The sequence below is a fragment of the Aythya fuligula genome, chromosome 1 (assembly GCF_009819795.1).
Source record: "Aythya fuligula isolate bAytFul2 chromosome 1, bAytFul2.pri, whole genome shotgun sequence".
Classification (NCBI taxonomy): domain Eukaryota; kingdom Metazoa; phylum Chordata; class Aves; order Anseriformes; family Anatidae; genus Aythya; species Aythya fuligula.
In genome coordinates, this window is record NC_045559.1 from 15,820,014 (window position 1) to 15,844,038 (window position 24,025).

At 43.5% G+C, this 24,025-nt stretch overlaps 1 protein-coding gene across 6 annotated transcripts in view; it reads left to right on the plus strand.

The window, feature by feature from the left end:
• Positions 1-10,099: 10,099 nt before the first annotated feature.
• Positions 10,100-24,025, plus strand: part of KIF21A (kinesin family member 21A) — an 88,221-nt gene continuing 74,295 nt past the window's right edge. For all 6 annotated transcript variants that reach the window (XM_032193068.1, XM_032193013.1, XM_032193040.1 and 3 more), the window contains exon 1: positions 10,100-10,320. In XM_032193068.1, coding sequence (XP_032048959.1) covers positions 10,277-10,320 — 44 coding nt within the window. In that variant the 5' untranslated portion in view covers positions 10,100-10,276. The remainder of the gene's footprint in view (positions 10,321-24,025) is intronic.

Here is a 24,025-nt window from a genome sequence, read left to right on the forward strand (position 1 = left end):
GAAGAAATAATTATGTTACATATGATCTATCTTCATGATAGTGAGGGCAATTCTCAGGAAAAGCAATGTTTTCTCTGAAGACCTCCCTCCTAGAGATTTTATTAATAATAATAACAAAAGGTCAGAGCTTTCACCTTTGTAAAAAAAAGCTTGAAAGTTTGGTCTGAGTGTAGAATCAGAAGGTAAATGCAAAGAATATCACCTATTTTTTTGAAGTGCAAGGGTCTGGTCTTCTGCTTTCTTAAGCCTTAAGTCTTGTGAGTGTTGATTAATGTTTTTTACCCCAGTGAAAGCGGCGAGGCTTATCAGTGAGGCACAGATCTCCACTGGGTGAGTAAGGGTGGTAGAATCTGGCTTGAATGAATCAGCCAAATAACCATAATTATGGTAACCAGCTGCCCAGGGCGCTGCCTTATTCAGCATATGCAGCTGAGAGATGTCAAGCTCTGGATGAACCAGCTGCTCCCATCCTGAGCTGGGATGCTCTTGCTGCTAAGGGTTAGACAAACGTGGCTGGACAAACTGCGGGATAACACTAAAATCAGTCCATGTGGGAGGCAGAGCATGCGGAGACACTTCAGCATCAATAAGCAAGTAGCACTAGGTGGTGCTCTTTTCTCTAAGAAATTAATATTCAATGGCTGTGAGAGGAATGGGCTTGCCTTTTTCTTTCTTTTTTTTTTTTTTTTTTTTTAATGACATCGTGTCCTATTTTCTACAGCAGGACTTGACTTAAAGAGCAGAAAACTCAGAAGCAAAAGTGTAAAGTGAACCAGAATGCTTTCCTGCATCAATTAGTCATCTTCTGTGAGCCTGGAGACATACATCAGGTCATGGAGTGCGTTTCTGTGAGTGCTCACTGCTGTTGCTTCAGGTCCTTTTTCCCCAGGGCTGTTCACAGTGTCCCAAAGTTGAGGGACTTCTTACTTCCATTCTCCCACATCTGCACATAGGTCACGGGGGAAGACTATTCCCAAGATCCTATATTTTCCTTTTACTTTTCCATTCTTCCCAGTCATAGTCTGTGTTCCACCCGAATCCATCCTTTTTTCATCCCCTCCAAATATTTGTATTCTTTAGTTATGTTCTCTGTGCTGTTATTTAGCCAAGTATACCTATATATACACCAAGAGATATTTTAAGCCTTTTCCCTTGCACCCATCTGTCAGCCATTGCAGTTCTTCCTCATTCCTGCTGTTTTTTCTATAAACAGCCTCATATTTTCAATGTACAAATCTGTCAGTGCTTTTATTAGCAGCCTCACAAGAATCTTTGCTGAGATCTCTATTTTCCATGAAAAGGCAGACAATAACTTCAGTCCTTATGAAAGGACCTAGAAGGAGCTCCTAATACAGAGTGAGTCATTGATAGCTTGCGCTAAATGAAATTCAGAGCACAAAGACAGAGGAGAAAATGATCTTTCATTTTGGAGGGCAAAAAAAAAAAAGTTTTTGTTATTACCACATGGGAAAAAGATGTTAGATTACGGGTAATGTGTGACAGCTCAGTTCCTGTCAAGCAGACAAACCCAATCTCAGGACTTAGTCGCAAAAGGACTGGGAAAAACGGAGTAAAAAGCCATGGTGAACCTAATTGTGAGTGCAGTTTCCAGTTTCCAGTCCATTCCCCTGATCTTGGGCAAGATGTGTGGAGCTGGAAAAGGTCCTGGGAAGGGCCCTGGGGATGTTCAGAAATGGTATGAGAAGTTAAACAGAGTTAGAGGGTTCAGCTGGAAAAAGGGACAGCTGCAAAGTCGTGGGTAGTTTGCTGCCCACTCTTTCTTTCACTGTCAGATGAGGGAAGAGCTGGCTTTGGGCACTTTGTGGAGAGCGAGCCATTGTGCTGCTATCCCAAACAACCATTTAAGTTTAATGTATTAACAGATTTTTTTGTGTTTCTCCATCCCATTGTATTCAGTTGTTTTTCTGAGGCCAAGTGAATGTTTTTTAAAGCCAAATCCTTTTTGCTCTTTCAAGTGCATTATGCTAGTTGCCTTCTCCTTCAGTGGGAGCAACACCATTTAGGAGCTTTAACCAGCCAAACCCTAAGAGAAGTCCTGCTGGCTCAGACATCATCAAAAACACTACCCCTGCCCAACACCTGTGAAGGCATTGGGGTGGCTGCACAGCTTCTGGCCATCTGGATGAGGTTTTGAAGGTGCCAGCAGGGCCTGGAAGGCTCCAGCCTCCCAGCACAGCTGCCTGGGCGGAGATGTGGGTCGCAGGGCTCGAGGGGTGGCAGCAGGAGATGCAAGCACATGCACCTGGCCTCCTCGGCTGGTCCAGTTTGCTGAGATCCCAGTGGTTGGAACTGCCTGCTCCTTTTATTAGCTGGTAATGGAGGCATTGTTCACAAATCTTGTCTAATCCCTTCTTATGCCTGCTAATAGTCTGCTTCCCCAACCTCCTGTGGCAATGGATTCCCGAAGTTCCTCGCCGCTGCGCAAGGCCCTGCCTCGGTCATTTTGGCAGCAAACTGTTCCTGCACACCCCGTCCAGAGATGCAAATTGAAAGAAGATTTGGTCCTCCACTGCTCTGCATGTTATCCTTTGGCCTAAGCATTCCCAAGCAATACACATATTGATGGTATGAGAACTACTTCAAATAAGTATTAAGGAAAACGATGCTCAGCGTGTTGTATTTTCCCAGGAGAAGGAGAGGAATGGCTGCTCGGCTGGTGGCTGACATCTGGATGAGCAAATGCCTCTCCTCTGCCTGCGTGGAGCCCAGCACAGACCTGGAAGCACACATTTTCCTGGCCTTGCTGCCTGCTCCAAGGCTTGGAGCAGCAGCTGTGGCTGCTGCTGCCATGGCACAGCGCGATTTTTTTTGCATAGCAGTGGTCCTTCTGTAGCAAACCCCACAGCTCCCTGTTTGGGAACTCCTTCCCACACCTCCTGGCTTGTTCCACCACTGTTGCAACTGCTTTCTTTTTTCTTTCACGAGTCTGTGAGGGTGCCAAGCCAGGCTGCACGCATACAGGGAATAAAGCAACTCGTGCCATGCTTCATCTAGAGCTGTCATCCCTTAATTTATAAATTCCATGATGCTATCAGAATAAAGAGTCAGTTTTGTCTCGCAAGACCTATTCTTTCCCTGCCCAGCCCTCTGTTGTGCAGGTGACGCTCCACCCACTCGCTCTTCCCCAGGCTCCCCGTGCTGCTTGTGGCTTGTGGCCCCAGTATTGTGTAGGCAATTAGGCATTTCTTCGCCCACCTTCCGTCCTTAGGTTTTTTGTTATTACTATTTGTTGTTTTTTATTGCGGTAATGCCTAAGGATGCCAATTAGGAAATAGGATTTCATCTTCAAAAAACCTGTAAAACAAGTGCAAACCCAGTGAACTCACAATCCGGGGCCTAAACATGCTGTGGCTAGCGAGTACCTACAATGGGAGGAGGCCGGGGAGAACAGCACAGGAGGACAGGGCCATCATAAAACTGGCCACCGACCTACCTCTACTACCAGCCATTAGTAGGATCTGCAGGAAAAAGGCAACTCTCCTGGCCTCATTGGAACTAATTTCATCTGAGCGTTTTCCCGGTGATGGAAGACTTAAAATTGATTTTGTCTGGAATGGGCCAGGTTTTGATGCTTGCTGTTTAAATACGTGAATTAATTTTTTCTATCTTGGTTGGCCCAGTTGTTGAGAGGAGGCTGCTCAGCCACTGCAAACACTGTGCTTGCCGTGTTCATGTGGGACTCCTGTCTTCTGGTGTCTTCCACAAGCGCAGTCCAGACCAAAAACTGAAAGCATGGTGGTGATGGAGGAAGGGTGAAGGACAGAGGAAGGATGAGGGTACTGTTGGGAGGGTTGTTATGAAAACCCCATCATGTTGGGTAACTGTATCCTTAAGGCAAAACTGGTGTTGTGCAACTGTGACACATTCAAGTCTGAACAGCTGGCTCTGGTGAGAGGCAGCAGAAATGAATTTCCCGTGCAGCTTTTGTATTAATAATTCAACTCGTTAAGGTGTGGTCTAACAGCACTAGCACGGGCCCCAGAATCAGCCCTGATGCTGGTTCTGACAACCATCCCTGCTATCGGCATCTGCAACTCTCTCTTCCTTCTTGCCTCGGTTTCCCCACATGAGAAAGGGGAAGAATCAGGGTTGCTTTCAGAGCTGGCCTTGTACTAGGTTCCTTTGGAGCTTTTCCAATAGTACTTTTCCAATAGTATGGAAAAAGTATAAAATTCAGTCATCCCGATCCCATAGCATTTGGGTTTCTTTCAAGGTAAGAATCAGGTTTAGAAGCAGAGGTTTCTGACCCACAGTACAGAGTCCTTTGTAAAAAAAGTGTAGGCTGCACCCCAGGAGATATTTAATACCTCAAAGCCAAAGTAAGGCCTCATCCTGCTAAGGCTTGAGTTATATCTTTGATATAATCTTATACACCTATATATTCTACAGACTGTGCTAGATTGAACAGGGTAATTGTAAATCATTATATTGGATTACATTATTGTGAAGGCTACCAGCTGGTCTATTTTTTTCTCATCTCCATTGTTTATATTCTTCCTGTAATACCTGAAGGGACTTCCAGTTGGCAGGGTAAATTTACAAAATTTTGCTCTAAGAAAGCCGATCCTGGATCTCAGTTAAATAACAAACTCTTTAAACACAGTAACATAAAAGGCCTGTTCATCCTTAACATAAATCTACTTTTTTTGAGAAATGCCTGTTATGATCACGTAGGGGAGGATTTCCTCAGAAATACATTTCAGCCCTCTTCTTTTTCTTACCTCTTCTTCCAGTCTAGCAGTGTTGGTTTGGTAGGGATTTAGTGTACATGTATATGTGTGCTACGTGGCATACAATGCAATGTGTATATTTATATAAAAATATTTATCTTGCTATAATCATCTTAGTGTAGACAAGGGTTTTACTAGAACAAGTTGCAGCAATACTTGGGCCCTGAAGAAAGAGAAATAAGTGTATGGGTACAAGCACATTTTTGTTATACAGCACAAACACTCTGAGCTGCAAAGAGGAGAGAAAAACTGTACTGCTTTGTTAACAGTGTTATGGTTAGCACAGTGCAATTTTTGTGCATAGAAAAATTACTGCATAAAGAAATTCTTATTTCTTCACCAATAGCAATGGTGTAGCAACTCCATCCCCACTGAATCCTGTTCTCAGCTCCAGATATGTTCCCATAATCATGTTTCTTTCCATCATATTTTCTCTTTTTCAATTCATTCATGTCCTAGAAGGTAGGTGGAAAAGACCCATCTCATTTTTTCTTTCTTTTGGAGGTTCCTGGTACTTCTTGATCTCCAGGAACCACCCTGCAGAGCTATCACTAGGCTTCGACTCCAGAGATCTCTCTTCCTTCTCCACCCCATTCCTTCTGGTCTCCATACCATCTTCTCTCCATCTATGCTAAACCAGCCTCTTTCCTTTCCTTAGCTGGTGTTATTCTCATTATATAAACATGTTCTTGCACTCCTCACAGCTTTGAGATTACCTTCCCTGTCCCATCACGAGCCAAGCAACCGTTGCCTTCAGCAACCTGTTTTCAACGGTTACTGGAACCAAAGCCCCCCCTGTTATACCTTTTTACCTGCCAGTTGAGAGCAGCTTGACTCTTTTTGTTCCTCTTTGTTGTTTGATCAAAAGTCTTGGTGAGTGATGAGAAGAAAATGGAAAGCATTTGAAATGTTTTCTGTAAGCTTGACTGCTTTCAAAGACCTGCAAGTTGAAACAGAGAAGCCAGTCAGAGGAGAAAAAAATTGCTTCTAGAAAGTCCTTAAAAATCAAGACGTAACAGTTTCTGGAAGTTTAGTTTAGTGTGTAGTGAAGATCTTTCAAAAGCTGACTGTGGAAAAGCCTAAGGTTCATGTCACCCTAAGGCATCCCTTGGAAAATGCAAACAGAAGTTTGACTTTGCCAAGAAGAAACCCAGAAGCACTGTATATTTCAGTGCTGAAGAATTTAGTGCTCATTAAACAAAATGGTGCGATTACTACTGAAGAGTGAATATCGCTGACTTAATTTCAATCAGCAACAGCTCATGAAGCCCATTTTCACGGGAGTCCAGTCACCCTTCCTGTGTCAGAAGATGCTGGAATACAAGTAATTATTGGGTCATACAATTCATAGAATTATGACAGACTAGGACACGGAAAAAAATATAGAGAAAATCTATAATCACTTACATGATGAGCAAAAATCTCTGCATTTTTTTTCAAACTGTCATATGACTGGATGTGGAAGAAAAGATCATTAGAATGTACATTTTATGTCATATTTGCATATATACTTAGGCTTCATAGTGTGTCATGCCAAAATCACAGAATACTTTGTGGATGGCATGCCATTAAAAAGGGTTTATTTATTATATGGATTGAAGAATAGTCATTAACAAGATGATAACCCAGCTCTTTATTTCATGTGAGAGAATTTGATAAGATAGCTTAAACTATGCAGATGATTAGATATACTGATTTTTCAGAACAAGGCATTAGTGCCTTTCTTTTATAGCACATGAACATTTCAGTATCCAGAAGAATATCTGACTTCTATCATGGTGGACCTAGTGTTTAACTTGATTAAACCCACACATCTTGCTTGAAGTCTTCTAGTAGTCATAGTGTATTTGCTCTAGTCAATACAGGTAAATCAGAAATTAGTAATTTCAACTGTTAGTGCCTGTCTCAATAAAACAGTCTCACCTCGACTACTTAGCAGAAAAAGCACTAGAGAACATCACAGCTGTATTATGCATATCTAGCTGTTGTCTGATAAGGTTTTGTATAGTGAAATCTTAAAAACAAACAAACAAACAAAGAAAACCTGCCAAAACATCGTGGGCTAGATCCTTCTGGTTTTGAATTATCTCAGCATCATTATTCTCTAGCACTTTTATTTCCATCAATAGAATATCTTCTCAGAACTAAAGGGTATTTCCAGCAGCTCAAAGTCACAATCAACCCCCTTAGCCTGGCCCTAACCAGCCAGCTGAACCTTTGATTAAACTGGCTTGGTTAGCATCAGTAAATTATCACAGTTAAAATATCTGAAGTTAAGGCTCTACCGCTTTAAGTGGTCTTGCAGTTCTTTAATTAGGTCTTTTCAAAATCAACCTATATGGCCACAAACATTACAAGGGCCAAGACTTGGGGCTTGGACATCACCCCTGAGGAGCATGAGGGTGACTGCTCTCCACAGACTGCTGAGCTGCTCATCATGATCGTGCAAAGCTCGTGATGTTAGGCTCTGTAATTTCTGACGCTTGAGGAACAATACGAGGAGCTTCCCCAGCTGTGCAGCTGTGCGTGTGCACACACGTGTGTGTTTGTCAGTCAGAGCCCTCACCCGTCCAAATGCAGATCTTTGTTTGTTTGCCCAGTGGATGAAGCTCGTGGCACTGAGTCACAGAGCAGAATGGAGGGGTGAAAGTGTACCAGCCGTGACACGGGATTGCTGCCAGGGTGTGATGCTCCTAGCAGTCCTCCTCAACGTGCTGAGCAGGGATTGGAGCCTTAAAGTCCCTGGCTACTCCCCGGTTTAACAGTTTGTCCCCTCTCTGGAAGCCTCTGCAGCTGACCGGGGGTGACCAGCCGTGCCTGGTGCCTGTCCCTGGGAGCCCACAGCGGGGCTCTGCTGCAGGTCCTGCCTGTAGGCATGCAGAGGAGCACGAGGAGAGGGCACCTTCCCAGCTCATTCTTCAGCTGTGAGATTTCATGAGTCTGGAAGAGTTACAATATAGCTTTATTAAAGATAAACAAATCGTTGGCAGTATAGACAATGAAAGAAAGGGACTGGTTGTGCCCTTATTTATTCAAGCTAATCCTCCCATGAGTTGAATATCATGCTGGAGAGCACAGGTCAACCACATCATAAGAAAGGAAAAGCAGAAGTGATTAAAGTTTCCTGAGCCAACCAACCTAACAGTATAGCAGAATACTTGCTTATATTCAAAGAATAAGGAAAACCCAAAATAAAACAGTTCATTTAAATAAAAGGATTGCTATTTTCTCAAAATGGGACATACAGAGAAAAACCTGTCATTAAAGAAATAGGACCTATGTCTTTTTCCTGGTTTACATCTGAATGGTCACAGAACAGGAAATCTACATGAAATGTCAAGAAGTTAAGTGTAATTTGCTTTATTATTTTCAGAGGAGTCTCTCATTGAACTGAAATCTTTAGGATAGAAAAGGTGAACAGGATATTATAAGACCAAAATAAATATAAATGACAAGAAAACAGTTTTACCACCCAAACTAGTTATTACACCCATATTTATGATTTTCTGTTTAACCCCAATGCAGATAAAAAATCTTTGTCATAAAGACAAATCCTTTATGATTGAGATGTAAATACTGATCCAGCTGTATGAGTGATACTTAGCTCAGGAGGAGTTTTGCAAGACTGACTTTGCTAAATTCATTTTCAACGCACAAGAGAGAGGATTGTGTGTGATCAGGCTGAGAGAAATGTCTAGGGGTTCAGGAGGGGTAGAAAAGAAATGGCCCTGGCAAGATCTAGAGTGTGATCCTGGGTCTGAGCAGCCGGGAACGTCACAGACAGCTCCTGCAGCTGCTGCTCTCAGCTGTGCATTGAGCACGGCGCATGCTGTGGAGAGCTGGAGGCGCGGACCTGCAGGCTTGTACGCATGCTCAGGGTGAGGTTGATAAGGCTTTGCTCTGCTGGGGCCTACCCAGCTAAAGATGCTGCCTGGAACACATGCAGAGTGATGTACAAGGACAAATTCGGCTTTAATGTGTCTGTTACATTAGCACTGTAGCTGTGTCAACAGGAAAGAAGTATTGGATACATTTGGATAAGAAAGTATCCACTTTACTAAAGCTATTACAGAGAAAACACAATAACCTTTGTATTTTCCATGTTTGCTTAAGCTTTATTTTTAGCTCGAGTTGTAAATCTGATGTAAATAAATTATGATATATGATATGCTATAGGAGGTCACTCACCAAGGAGCTATTATTAAATAGTTCAGTATAGTACAGGTAAATGCACAACACGGTCACGAGTGTTCAGGCCCCACTAGCTGGAAACGCCCTGAACTATGAGCTTTCCATCACTTTCATTTGGAAGCTGTTTTGCATGAATGCTAACACAGTTAATCTGTGAGAACTTTATCTGTTATCTATAAAATATCGCAGAAGAAAAAATAAAATAGAAGCAAAGCATTTTGCCTATGGCATAAAATAGAGAATATGGCTGGAAGCCCAGGGGAAATCAGGCTGCATTCTGCGTGCACCAGGTTCCTGAGGCGGCTGCAGCCTGAGCTACCTGTGCCCCCATTTTTCTGCCCTCCCAGTAAGTGTTATCTCAGCACACCTCAGTGATATTCTGCGGAGCTTAAACCACCCTGATTTCCATCGATATCGGAGCTGTGCATGGGGGTGTTGTGTGATTCAGGAGAGCACAGGAGACCTTCGTTTTGTCCAGCAGCCTCCAGGCCAGCTGCTTTCTGGAAATGCTCCAATCCCTGAGTGAATTAAGAAAAATAGATGAGGCTGAGCGAGCAAGGAGGAGAAACACGCAGAGTAATGATGACACGGTGGATTTATTCTCATGAGGGGGGCTTGCTTGTGGAAGAGGTGGGGATGGCCAGAAGCCCTGTCCTACAGACCTCACCTGCCCGCCTCTCACAGAGGCTGGGGTTAGCAGTGAGCAGTGTTTGCTACCAAGCAACCCGAAGCAGAAGGTTTTTAGCATACCATTACAATTACAAATAAATAAATAAATAAATAAATAAATAAATAAATAAATAAATAAATAAGGGCTTATTCTGATGGAAAGCCTCCCTTAGGAATGCGGCTTGTTTTGGGCAAAACAGCCGGGCTTGTCTCCCGGCAGGGGGTACCGCCGGCATCAGAAATTCCTGTCAGCGGGCGGTTGGGTTGGGGGGAGGAGGGCGGCGGGCCAGACCTCGGCCGGTGGGCTGACAGACAGACAGATGGATGGACAGACAGACAAACTGACGGACAGACTGACGGACAGACTGACGGACAGACTGACTGACAGGCCGGCGGGCGGGCTGCCGGCTCTCCCCGCCCAGGGCCGGTGTGTGTGTGTGTGTGTGTGTGTGTGTGAGGGGAGGAGCGCCGCCACCTAGCGACTCGGGCACCCAAAATGGCTGGAGAGGGGAGGTGGAGGAGGTGAGAGGGGGGAGCCGCTGCCTCCGCCTTCTCCTCCTCCTCCTCTTCGTCCTTCTTCTTCCTCCTCGTCTTTCTCCGTCGCCAGGGGACCCTCCCCTCCCCTCCCCGGCGCGGCGGGGCCGCTCTCCCGGCCCCCCGGCACCATGTCGGCCGGCCAGGATGAGAGCTCGGTGCGGGTGGCGGTCAGGTAAGAAGCGAGCTGTGTGCGTGTATGTGTGTGTGTGTGTGTATAGGGGGGAAAAAGAGCTATAAAACCCTAAAAATATCGGGGCGAACCGCGGCCACACGCTGCAAACGCTTACTCATCGGGCAGAGGCAGCCCCTCGGCTCCAGCCGTTCGCATGGCGAAGCTCTGCCGGAGCAGCCTAGGATGATAAAGGGGTTTTTTCTTTTTTTTTTTTTTTTTTTTTTTTCCTTCCCCTCATAAACCTTGTACCTAAAATTGCATGGATGGGTCTCCACGAGGCTGCTCACCCTGCATCATGAATAACTCTCGGTAGGAGCCGTAGTGGGAGTGGAGCTTAAATCATTTGGAAACATCAGCGAATTCAAATTGCGCTTTTATCGGAGATAAAAATCTGGTGTTCATCAGTGAACTCTTGGCTCTCCTCGGTTTTCTATGGGAAGATGTTATTGCATTGTTTGAAGAACTTCCAGATTAGCCCACGGATGTCTTCGCTTTCAAGATGCCTTTACATAATTCAAATATAAGAGGAAATATACCTACGCACACATGTAGAAAACGTCAATATTTGGGTTTTGGTTGCAATGCTGAATGATGACTTTTTTTTTTTTTTTTCCTTTCAAAAAGATTCTTTATGTTACGTGCTGGTATTTAGAGTATTTTATATTTATAATTATATGCTGGTGCATCTGGAGCATTGTGCCACAAGGCATCAGGCAGTGGGGGAAGGTCTGTACCTACCGGTTGGTCCTTGCTGCTTCCATTTCACCTTATTAGATAAATTTGGGTTGTGCAGGCAGGCGGTGAGCGTGGATCATTTTTTGGGGATAAAGGCTGTAGGGATAAGCGATGCTGCTGAATGCTGTTGTGGGTAGGTGCTCGTGGGACCAACAGTTCAGTGGCACTTTGGGTAGACAGAGAAACACTGCCCTGCACGCCAACGTGGGGCTTGTGCTGCAGGTGTTCATTGAAGCCTGCCTGCAGTAGTGCTGTCTGCATGGAGGGATGCTGTTCTGAGCGGTGGCTGCTGAAGCCCTTTTTCACATCAAAATACAGGGAGGTATTATTCCAGAACGTAATTAGACTGTGTTTTCAAAAAGGAAAATATGAGATAGGTGTGATTCTAAAAATAGGGCGTGTTGCAGGTTAGCAGACTGCTCTGTCATTTGAAGAAAATATTAAATATCTCCCGAGCCAAAAATAATAGTGATGTAGAAGTTCATTTAAAATACAAAGGGTTGTTGTAACTAGGAATTAAATAAAAGCTACTGGTGCAAATAGGTTTATGGCTGTAGATGTGCGATGAATAGATTAGGAATACTATCTGGCAAAGAATTTGTAAAAGTGAATTAGCATCACTCAGCTGGATTAAAATGGTTCGCTGTAGCTCTTAAAACAAATCCCAAATGTTGCAAGGCACATTTCTGTAATATCTTTGTATAGCTAACACCTTTATATCTGAGTATAGTTCACTGGTAATGAGGGATTACATCTTTCCTCCTGTCTGCTTTCTTCCTCTGGAAGATTAGCTATTCATGTACAAGATTTCTCCTTCTCTGCTTAGAAATCATGAACAAAAGCATGCACAATTACTCTTTCCCCATCAGTAACTCTGTTTAGATTGTCTTCTGTCGCTTCTGGTTGTGTATTTTGTGAGGTCCTATAACACACTATGAGTTGCAAGACCAGTTGCATCAGCGCGCTATGAAAACTCCTGCATTGTTTTCTTCTCCTTCTTCAGTTCTTTTGGGGAACTTGAGCTTAATTCAGTGATGATCTCCACTGCTGCCATGATTTAGTCTTTGTTTTGATATGTATATCTTCTGAACATGGCTTGCTCGACAGGAGGACCAGCTTTTAGGTTGCAACCCACGTGGTAGTGGCTGAACTGAGGTATTTCAAAGGCGTATTGCCCTGAACCTGCTGCAGCACTGAATTTGCTTAAACTTGAAACATAAGCTGAAGAACAGACATTACTGAAATGGTTTAGCAAATTGTTTTTTTTTTTTCCCCAGAACCTGGTTATCTCACTTAATTGTATACAACACCATTAAAAATATTTCTTTCCAATTAACACCACCTTTAAGCTATCATTTTGTATGCTAATTGCTCTCCATTTTCTTCAGTGTAATAATGGGTTTGTGAGCGGTGAACTAAATACTCTGGTTTAGTGAAGCATGAAAGCTCAAAATACTTTGCCAGATAATCCAGTAACTAATGTTAAATTCCCCAATTAAGGAAAAAAACCTCTTTCTTCATTGTCAACCGCCTCTGAAAGACTTGTGGACTCAGATTTTGATGATGGTCTGCGACTTCAACAAAGAGCCTGGCTCTTTGCATTTCTCTGTCTGACTGCGTAGTGTCTGCTTTCAGGTGAAATTAGAGAGCCCCTGTGATATTCACCTAATCAGGTGGCTGTTTTTTCTTTTAAATGTGAAAAACTATCCTCTTGGCAAAGCTGAAATTACCGTCTTGCTTTTCAAAAGGTCTTTTCAGCGTACGAAGGTTTTGCTGAGGAGGCTATGAGATGGTGGAAACGTTGGGCAGCTGTTTCTGGAACCAAGTCCAGGAAAAGATGTCAGTTACAGATCCAAATTTGTGTGTCTTGCCGTGTTAGTGGTGTCTGCAGCCAAGGTACAGTGTACAGGTTTCCTGGGCAGGTGAAGGTCTCGTGTAACATTGAGGATCTCAGCAGTTCGTGTCCGTGTTGCATTTAGGCTCATGGTGCGAGCTATCTGGGGCTTGGCTGGGGTCACAGGGCTTGAAATAGCTCCAGCAGCAGAGGTAGCAGTGCCTGCCCTTGTAGCTTGCAGTGGTACGGTTAGGGCATCCTACCAGTGATGGTCTAAACAGACCAGAAAGTTGGGCTTAGGTTTCTTGCACTTCTGGATGCAAGCTAAACAAGGGAACTCTTGGAGAGCAATAACATATGGATGGAAGTCACCAGGAGGCTTGCTTGGAGGACTTCTCTGTGATGGAGCATGGAAAGATGTCTGTTACGTGCATCCTGTTACGCAGAAGACATCAACGCTGTAGTCAACGTCTGTCTTCTGGTCCTCTGAAGAAGGATGAGCTTGATTCACTCTGAGTCATTGAACGCCCCAGACACGCAGATGATAAGCTTCAGTGTTGATTTGTAACGCTGCCTTGTCAGGTGCCACATGAAAAGAGAAGAAATAACAAAGAGTTACATGAAAAGGCAAATAGCTCTGGAAGCTGACCACCAGTCAGTAAAATGGCTATTGGCACGTGGCTGGGTGATGCCTCGGGTGGAGTGGACAATAAAAGAACCTGAACTGATGGTTGGGGAAACTAAAGGGAATGGGGGTCTGGCATAGGGTGTGCTGTCTTGGTGAAAGATGTGCCTTATTCCCTGCTTTGGCAAGATAAGAAGTGCTGCTACTTCGGCTGCTGTGATCAGCATCTCTCCTGTGTTCCATCCCTCGTGCCAAGAGGAGGAGAATTGTTCCCCCCTTCCTCACCTGTGTAGAGAAGCCGTGGGACCTGGCCACCAGCTCTTCCCCGAAACATCTCAAAAGTGCCCTTCTTGCACCCGCCCTGGGTGTCTGCAACACATCGTAACGCCGCTTCACTTCCCTGAAGTCCTGGCGTTTGCCAAGCATGGAAATGATTTGCGCAAAGCGTGCCGCATCCGTCAGGAAACGTCTTAAATAACAGGGGAAGTAATAATTGGAGCTCAAGAATTAAAAACTGCTATTTCTGGTGTTCCAAAAGGGGAGATGGGGTACTCTAAGAAAAGCCTGCTGATTACTGATACAATTTGGGAGCCTAAATTTAGCAACCAATCAGGCAGTTTGTGGCATGAAATCAGGACGCACTGTTAGCTTTTGATAAGGCAAACGGGCTGTGTTCAGCCCGTGTAACCTTAGCCTTCTGAGGCATAGATTTGTTATGGAAACACTGGATTTGTTCCTACCCTGGCCCTAGTTCTTGAACTACGTGACCAGTTGGCTCTCTTCTGAGTTTTTTTTGTTCTCCTTTGCTTTTTTCTGTGTTTTTTTTTTTTTTTTTTTTTTTCACCCCATGTACTGTTTGTCTGCCTTTTCACCTTTTCCATTCCCCTTCTCAGCACTATTTTCTGATTGCACCAAAGTTTTTTCCTCTGTGACGGATCCAGCTATTGCACACCAGAAAATAAGCAGCTTTTATTAGACAATTATTGTCATCCAGCTGTAATTATGCAAAGGTTTGAAAGTTTTTGGGGCGAAATGTCTCGGAAAGTTGAGTATTAATGAAGTTCAGTCTAGCAGTATGCGAGTATTCCCCGCCAAAGTCAAAAAAAAAAAAAAAAAAGCTCAACAGTATTAAATAGTAAATATAAAAGTTAAAAGTTGAGTCATGTCAGGTGCTGGGAAATAGTTCTTTTGGAAAGGGAGTCTGTTAATGGAAAGCTACAAAGGAGATTTTGTTTTTGGAAAGCTCAGGTTTCATATCTTTTGTAAGTTTTGATGTTTCCCTTTGTACCGTGAGTTAAACAAACATTCCCTTGTCCTTCACTGAAACTTTACGCCACTCCATCCATATGTTTTGCATTACAGCTGGAAAAAAACCCACAGCACCATCTGCTGCTGAATTAATTCAGGTTTCATCATATCTGACTCGATCAGCCGTAACTGATATTGCTTGGGGCAGGCTGAAATCTGTGATCTCGCTTTCTAGGAAATAAACTTTGCCTTTCCACCACCCGAGATGTAAACACAAGCTCATCCTCTTGTAAAGGGGAAAGAAAACCTAGTCACACATTTTCCACATTATAATTTCCTTGCCAAAAGATTAATATGTCTTGATTTTTGTGTTTTTAAACTTGGCATTTCCTAAAGTTTGTAGAAGACTTGGGAGTTTAGTTCAATTTGAAAATCCAGTTTCCATTGGGTGATGTTTCCTTTGCTATGCTCCGTGGCGAGTCTGGGTTTAGGTTGTCGGCTCAGACATTCCTTTATTACTGAGCTCCTCGAAGCTTCACATTTTCCTTTTTTTTCTGTGTGACTTCTGCAAATTCTTCTACAGCAGTTGAATGACCCTTGTGCTTGGGATGGAGGCAGCCTCGCTCCCTCCCTCTGCTTTCCCTTTATTTGCTTTAAGTGCTTTATAGGTTGCCCTCGCTGCCCTGCCTGAGATGGCTGCTGGAATTCTTGCTTTCCTCTTGCGTTACCTGACTGCTGCTGGGGAATTAAAGCCATTGGAGGTGCCTTTTTATCTGCTTAAGGAAAAGTTTCAGTATTCTGTCACATCTGGGACTGCTGGGGCAGAGGATTTTTTTTCTTACACTAATTTAATTCCCATGTAAAATACTCTCAAGAAGTTAAAAGTATTGTTTGAACTGGAGAACAAGAAAGTTTAATTAGAAATCAAACACCATCTGAACAAGTCCAGCAAGAGTAACTACATGAGCTGTGCCTTTTCCTTGTGTCCTCTTTCCCCTCTACTCTCAAAATGTTTAAATATTGTTCATTTTCTTCCTGTTCTTCCTCCTTTTTTTTTGTAGTCCTCTGTGTCTTATTTCCAGTTTTCTCTGGTGAAACTTTGCTGAAAGACACGTCTGCTCCTGTGTGACTAAAGGCAGAAACGCAGCCTTATTTTTTCCAGCCAGTTCTCTTGTTTGATGCATTTGCCATAGCAACAAGATGCAAATGGAGAGCAGTGAAAGGGTTTGCAGGTCGGTGGCCCAATGACTTCGATGTGTGGGGAAGGCCTGTTCCGTGTGTGTTTTACACTGTGAACCACATGCATTGCCTTGGAAAAATCCGTGTGTAATTGGGGTGGCTGACGGGTTTGGAGTGCTTATATCCACACCATGTCCCCTGTTAGCCATGTGTAGCCTCCAAATGTGAGCCTTGTTGTCCACTCAGCACTAGCCACAGCCCAGTTTTAACAAGGTTTTGTGTGTAAATTAGCGCTACTGGAAGTGGAGCAGTCACGCTGCTGATTCGGAGCCAGTCAATTGATGAGCACAAAATATCTGCGAGGTAGAACCTGTATGGAAATAGGGAGTGAGGAGCGGGTGCCATCTGGGCCTTTGGTTTTGTTGTCCTCAACAGATCTGGTTAAATCCTTCGCTGCTGGAATAATAATTATTTTTTGTTTGTTTGAAGAACTCTTTTCAATTGTCTGCCAAATGCTGGGCTTGCTGTTTGGGATGGTGCACTCTTTAAGCAACTTTAGGACGTAATTCTATCAAACAAAGCTGAATGACACATCCCTCGAGTCTCACTGTGGATTTTCAACAAAGGAGGCTGAGAGCAGCACAACCTTAGTAAAAGCTTCTGATGTTATTGTTCTTTGCACACAGTAATTCTTCAGCATTCAAGCTGAAGAGCGCTTTCCCACTGTTGGTTTTAAAAATGGAATCAAGCATTTGTTGTCTAGATAACTTTTCCTTCTCACTGCTGGTTCTTGTGTTTATACTGCTGCAGGAATGCTACGTACTTCAGCTGGTTAATAAATACTTAGCTCTTTGGGAGGACATTTTACATGTAATGCAGATTCTCCATTCATCAAGTACTCCAGGTTTCCTGCAATGCTTTCTCTTGTGTACGGTAGCTAGAAGGACACCTATCTCCCCCTTACCCCCTTTTGTTTATTTTCAGCATAATCAATCCTTTAAGAACATCAATAAAACAGGATTCTCGAGGTGGGTAAGAGTTAAAGGACTGTAGCATGCTGCTTCAGCTAGCAGAGCTGAACACACAGAAGGATAAAGCTAATAGGACCGGACAGGAAATGTTTCTCTCTCATTAGACATCTCAAAGTCTGACTCTTTCTTTTCTGCCCTGGTGTCTTTTGATAAAGGAAGATTTTGATCAAAAAAGCTTCTTAGTCTAGTTTGTCTAGACTAATCTAATACAGAGTTTTTGAACAAAGGTCTTCTGTGTCTTGGGTCAATGCCCAACCACTTGGTTATTGTCTTTGTTGGGACAGAAGACAACAACCTGTGTATTTCTTCTTCGTCATTTTCATTCACTATTTTTCTCCTTTTATTTCTATCCATGATAGCAGTCTTAAGCAGAAGACAACCAAAACACCAAAGTTAATGTGGCATTTAAACCTGGAAAGCTGTGTAGCTGCAGAGTATGAATGTCAGTCAGGACATTATGTTGAAGTATGTAACTTGTTAGCAATGTTGATAAACATGGATGTGTTTTTTTCATTTTGTTTGTTCTTTAAAGTCTTATCTCTACACGTTACTCTGGAGACTAGGTGGTATTGATTGTTCCCCTATGTTCTTTCTCTAGTTGCAGTTATACTATAAGAGTGAATGATTGGCACGTTTAAGAAAGGTTAATATGTTTTATAAGCAAATTGTTTGAAACACATGAAAGAGCAGGAAATATTTTCACACAGGGTTAAGAGGGAATAAATATCTGAACATATTTTTTTTCCTAGGCATGACAGAAAAGAGAAAGGTTACACTTCTTATAGTTTGAAGAAGTAGTAAGTCAGAGAGAAGGCCACCTGTTTAACTTAAGTAGCTAAAAGTGTGATTTACGCTTCTGATCTAATCAGCCAGCTCGTCACTCAGGAACAATGAAATTGCCCTTGTGATCTTCATTAGCAGAACTTTGACTTCAGCAAAAAGTGGTCTGGCTGGTGTTCAGTGAGCTCTAAAAATCAGATCAGAGGTAGGACTGAACTGGTATTGTCAGGTAAGTTATTTGATGTTTAGTTATACTGACACTTAATTGTCCTTTTTTTTTTTTTGTGTTTGTGTGTGTGTCCTCCCAAAAGCTTAAAACTGAATCTTTTCCTGCTTATACCCCCTGAAGTGACCTACATTGGCTGGTCATCTAGTCAACCTGCTGCCTTGGCTATGTAGGTCTGTTTCATCTTTGTTTTCCCCAAAGCCTTTGGGGAACAGATGGGCTCTTCATTGTTCTTTAAATGTCAACAAATAAGCCTTGCTAGGCCCGGGAGAGGAAGAAACATTCTACACTTGAGAGGTTCAGATGAAAGTGCTTTGTTTCATACTTTCAGCCCCGAAAGCCAGGGCTGATTTTCAACTCTAACAACTGATGAACGCAAAGACATTTTGGGGGAGGAAGAGGAGACTTACAGAAAGTGGTGATAGCCTATATTTTGGATACTAGCTGACTGAAAGTAAAGGGCAAGCGGAGCTCTCTGCTGTTGTGTTAGGCAAGAATTCAAGTGATTATAAATAATGCATACAAATTGATCATGAAACAAACATTGTGGCAAAAGAAAAAAAAACTAGTATACAGAGAAAATGGCCTTTTTATGTAAGGCATGAGGTAATTTATTCCTTCACAATGTACTGATAATGTGTAGGCTGATGTCCAGTGTTCAGTTTGGGGTGCCACTGTTTGGGAAAAATGCAGACTAATTAATTGCAGTTAGAGGCAATTCAGGAGAGAAGGGAGATGACTGGGCACCTAGCAAACAGGACCAGTTCCGTAAGGTGAGAGATGGGAAGTGAAGACTGCAAAAACAAATACCTAAAGGCAAATGTGAAGTAGAAGAGAATCAATTGTTCATGTTCCAGGTGAAATGGATAAATGTTAATAGTCTTGACTTACCCTAAGAAAAGTAAAAGATAGGAAGGGAGCTGTTTACTGATGTAAGGATGGATGTCCTGGAGCGGTTTGTTTGTGGAGATGTGAAATTGCCCATAGGAGAGACTTCTAAAACCAGCTCAAACTGATACTGCCAGGAATGCTTTGGACATAGCTGATATTGGTACACAAGGCAGAGTGGGTGAATAAACCCTCAGACCTTCAAGGTCTTTTCCATCTCAGTTGCCTGTAATCCTGTGGAGCTGCATGTTCAGTGCCAAGGCCTGAATTCAGCAGTTGAATGATCCCGTTCAGAGGCCACGATATGCTTACAGAAGTTTGACAACGTCCACATTAACAATAAAGCTTTGGAAATTTGGAAGGGTAAGCTCAGACTAATTCAAGTATGAAAGGAACTCGGGAGGTCATCAGAGCCAACCTTCCAACCAAAGCAGGCTCAAAACTAAATTCAGGCCGTGTTGCTTGGGGCTCTATTGAGTTATTGGGTCTTGGAAAAACCTCCAAGCATGGTGAGTCCTCGGTCTCTCTGGGCAGCCAATACGTGGCTGTCCTCATGGGGAAATGTTTTCCTTACACCACACTGGGAAGTCTCTTCCTTTTAGTTTCTGACTACTGTCTCTTGTTCTCAAGCCTCTGTACTGGGTCAGGCTGGGATGTTAACTTTCCTGGCAGCAGCCCATACAGTGCTGCGCTCTGCACTTGTAGCTGGAACAGCAGTGTTATCACACCAGTGTTGTGTCTACTGCTGAGCAGCACTGGCACAGCATCGGGCGTCTCTCTAACCCTCCTAGGGGGTGGGCAAAAAGTAAGAAGAGAAACATCACTAGGGCAGCTGACCTAAACCAACCAAAGGGATATTCCATACCATGTGGTGTCACACTCAGCAATAAAAGGTGGAAACAGGAAGAAGGGGGGAGGGGTGGGCTCTCGTTGTGAAAACGTTGGTCCTCCTCCCGAACACTGGCTGCGTGCGTTGAGGCCCTGCTTCAAGGACATGGTCAAGCATCACTCATTTGTGGGAAGCAGAGAGTAATTTCTTTCCTCTGCACTTCCACATAGCCTTCATTTGTTTTATTTGTTTGCTTTCCTTCCTTTTTTTTTTTTTTCCCTTTTCCCCTTTCCCTTTTTATTTCCCTTTAGTTAAATTGTTTAGTTCATAATAATCATTAATTATTATTATTATTTCCCTTTAATTAAATGATCCTTATCTCAACCCGTGAGTTGTTCTTTGCTTTACTTCTTCCTCTCCTCATCTAAGGAAGGGGAGTGAGAGAGCGGTTGTAGTGTTTAGCTGCCCAGCACGTAAAACCACCACAGCCTCAGTAAGGACATCGGCTTGGTTGTCTTGGTCATCTTTGCAGGTACTGGAAGAGAACAGGCAAGAGCTAAAAGCCAGCAAGGTATTGAAGAACTGTAGTATATAATCTTGAACATATAATGTATAGTCTTGAGAAGGGTGAGACATGGGGGAGAGCTTCAGCAAAGGAACCCCAGCCTCTTCTCCTGATGGGTTCTGAGTACAAAGGACATAGCAGGGCCTTGGCAGACTGATGGGCGTACAGTGGTGGTGATGACATGGCGGCTGTTGGGAGGTAACGTGTTGTAAGCATCCCCAGCATGAAGCAATGGGGGCTTCTGTTTTGGTTTGCATGGTTAATAAATCCTTTTTGTTCTGAAGTCTAGTCCCTGCCACCCCTGGTCTTGAAGGCCACATCACGATAGATGTGGTGTTGCTGCTGTGGAGGCCTTTGCAATGTGATTCAGTGAAGGGTAACGATCTGCTTCCCTCTCCTCGCTGCGGGAATACTTGGCAGGCACCTTTGCCACAGTTTAAGCTCATTTATGCTTTTGGCCAAGCTGACTAACAAGAATAATTAACCTCCAGCACTGCTTAATGTTTAGTTGCTTTATAGATCCTCTTGCTTTCCTTAACAATCTCATAGTCATTGTTTCCCTGTCCTGCCCATGACAATTCAGGTTTCATTCTTTCAGTTTTGGTTTGTTCAACATATATCCTGTAAGTCGGAAAGCAACGCAAGCAGTAGTCATTGCTTTATCACATGAAGCGTGTGATAATCTTGTGAATACAACCATAGCGTTGGTTACTTATCTTGGAACAGTTTCTTATGACTCTTAGGAAATTAGTTATAATTTGTTCATTATCCATTTTCATCCTGTCCTTGGAAAAATGGATTTTTAAATTTTCAGGAGTCTGATTTTCTTTTTTTCCTTCTGGATTTGTGTGCTGACATAACGACTGTCGAGCACTGGGCAAAGTAACATTCAGTTTGGTTTGTGTTGTTGGATGCCTGCCCAATATCTGTGTCCGAGCTGTCTGGTTGAAGTTCAGTCTGTGTGACACAGAGGCGTGTACTGGGAGACCGGGAAAGTCCTTTGAAGCTCCTGACATCTGCATCTTCCCTTGACAACATCTACTACTTCGGATTTCTCATGCTGCCACTAGGCAATGCTGCTGACTAACCAGCCTTATCAGATATGTCAAGGAAATTTGACGTGGTCTAGCCAGAAGACTTTTATTTTTATTTTTATGTGTACTCTGTAATTTATATTTGCCTATTTCCTCTTTTAGCTTAAACTGTTTTGGGGAAGGCCATGTACCCAACCAAGGACTGTCAGGTGGGGCAGAATGCTGGTGATGTTCAACATCCTTTTGGTGACAGCAGCTCTCCTGTGTGCCCCCGCAGCAGAGAGGGGATGGTCACTGCAGCACAGCCCTGTGTGTGAGAGGGCCTGCCCTCTGCCCCAAAGCTGCATCAGGAGGCATTGGGGTGTTTTTCCATTCCGATCATAGAAGTGAACTCTGGGATCCTGACTGTTCACCCACTTTCTGTTCAAAATAGGCAACACTGCTGTAATTTGAATTTAATGCATTAAGGCATTCATGGTTTAGAGGTAATAGCTGTATTTCGTGTACAAATTTTGTACATTTGGCTTTAAGTCACTCTCACTGTTTTCTGTGGGATGTGGGGTTTTGGCATGGTTCTTCATTGACAGTTAATGCTCTGTTGGCTGCTTCATTGTCTCCCATTTTGACAAGATCTGTCTCTAGCTTCTGAATGTCTGATCCTCCAAAATGGTTTTGAATGCCACCCCTCAGAGCCACCCAGTTTAAGGCATGAATTTAAGGTATCATAACCCAGGGTTTCAGGTATTAATGCATTCAGCTCATTGTGAGACATTTTCCTTCTGAGTCACTTTACTTTTAGTGCAATATATGAATTGGATTATAGAAATCTATTCTCCTTGTCTGGTTGTCCTCTGAGGCTGAAGACTCTGTCTCTGGAGATCTTAAATGTAGATGGGGAAAGCACCAAAAGAAAAACTGGTGGGCAAAAACATCCACTGATGGATTTATTAGCATGTGAGCACTGGTGTTGGTCGATGTAAAGTGATACTTGATGTGTAACTTATAACCTGCTGCTGGGAGAAATAGCTGAAAGAGCTTTTGTGTTCAAGGGTGTTTTTTTTTTTTTTTTTTTTTTTTTTTTTTATCTTGGAGAGAGCAGTGCTACAGTTGTTGCCAGTACTGGGAACTGTCTGGATGTATGAGCTGGGCAATGCCATGTGTGACCTGTATCACAGAGTCACAGCATAGTTTGGGTTGGAAGGGACCTTAAAGTCCACCCAATTCAACCCCCCTGCCATGGGCAGGGACACCTCCCACCGGCCCAGGTTGCCCAAAGCCCCATCCAGCCTGGCCTTGAGCACCTCCAGGGATGGGGAATCCACAGCTTCTCTGGGCAGCCTGTGCCAGGGCCTCGCCACCATCACAGTGAAGAATTTATTCTGAATATCTAATCTAAATCTTCCCTCTTTTAGTTTAAAACCATCCCCTCATCCTGCCAATCTCTGCTTGAGCAGAGTCCCTCTCCATACACCAGTGTCCCCAGCTGTGTGTGCCAGCATGAGCAAATGCTCAGTTCGGGATCACTGGCTGTCTCTCTTCCAAAGCTGGCACTGCTTAAATAATCTGTGTAACTTGTTTTAGTGGTGGTGTTTGTTTTTTCTTTCAGTGCAGGACTAAGCTATAATGCTTTGGACACTTGTCCCTGTTTATGGGGTCAGCTCTGGTGGTGGAATATCAATCAGCTCATCTCCTGAGTGTTTATTTGGTATGAATGCTGGGGAGATGTCTGTTTGAGTTGGGTCCACTTGCACCACAAATGTAGGGGATGTCTCCATTTAATCTGTAAATAGCTGAAATGTTTTGTTCCCAAAGGATATGGACCCTCAAAGCTCTCCCTCTCTTCCCTCCCCTCCAGCTAGGTAGGAATAACAAGAGAGTGTAGCACCAGGGATTTTTCATTTTTATTGTGAAGTCTATAAAGTTCAAGAAGGACAACCAGAGCTTTGTCCCTTTCTTTTAATCCACAGATCTTTCTGGATATCCTCAATTATGTGCCATCACATACTGGGCTTCTTCAGTTCAGTATGCTTGTGACTGACGCAAAAATCACAGGAGAGCTGCAGATTGCACAAGGAAATCATTTATGTGGGTTGTAGGTTTTTCCTTAGAAAGGAAAATCTTTTTTTTTTTTTTTTTTTTTTTTTGGGTCAGTTTTTTCCTCACTTGTTTACAAACCCTGGTCTAGTTTGTTTGTTTTGAATTGTTAACTAAGGTAGGTGACAAGGGCCTTTAAGTGTCAGGTTCTCTCTTGATCCTTTTTTCATTTAAATGTGGTTCTAGCAAGTGTTGCTGGTTGTTCCCGCTGTGGCAGCAGGTTCGAGGTGGAGTGTCCCTGCTTCTTCCAGCTGCCAAGTCGGTGTCGCCGCATTTCTGCTGCCTTGGCAAGGCCCCCCTGCTGCTGTAGAGGGGAGGCAACAATCTCCCAGTGCTGCCGTGGCCTGGGAGGCAACAGCCCAAATGCTCTGCTTTGCCTTGGCTGCTAGGAAACGCAGGGTACGAGGTGAGAGTGAGTGATTGAGGTACCCCAGGTTCCGACGATGGTGATGGGGTGGTGTATAGAGAGAAAACGTGGGGTTTGTACATTTTTGATCCATGAACTCTGATAAGATTATCTGATGTGTTGTGTAACACCTGACAGCGGGATTTGATTGAGAATCCAATTATGCCTTCAGTTAAAGGCATGCTCATGCGTGAGGTGTAGCCAGTCCTGACCTCAAACTTCACGGCAGGG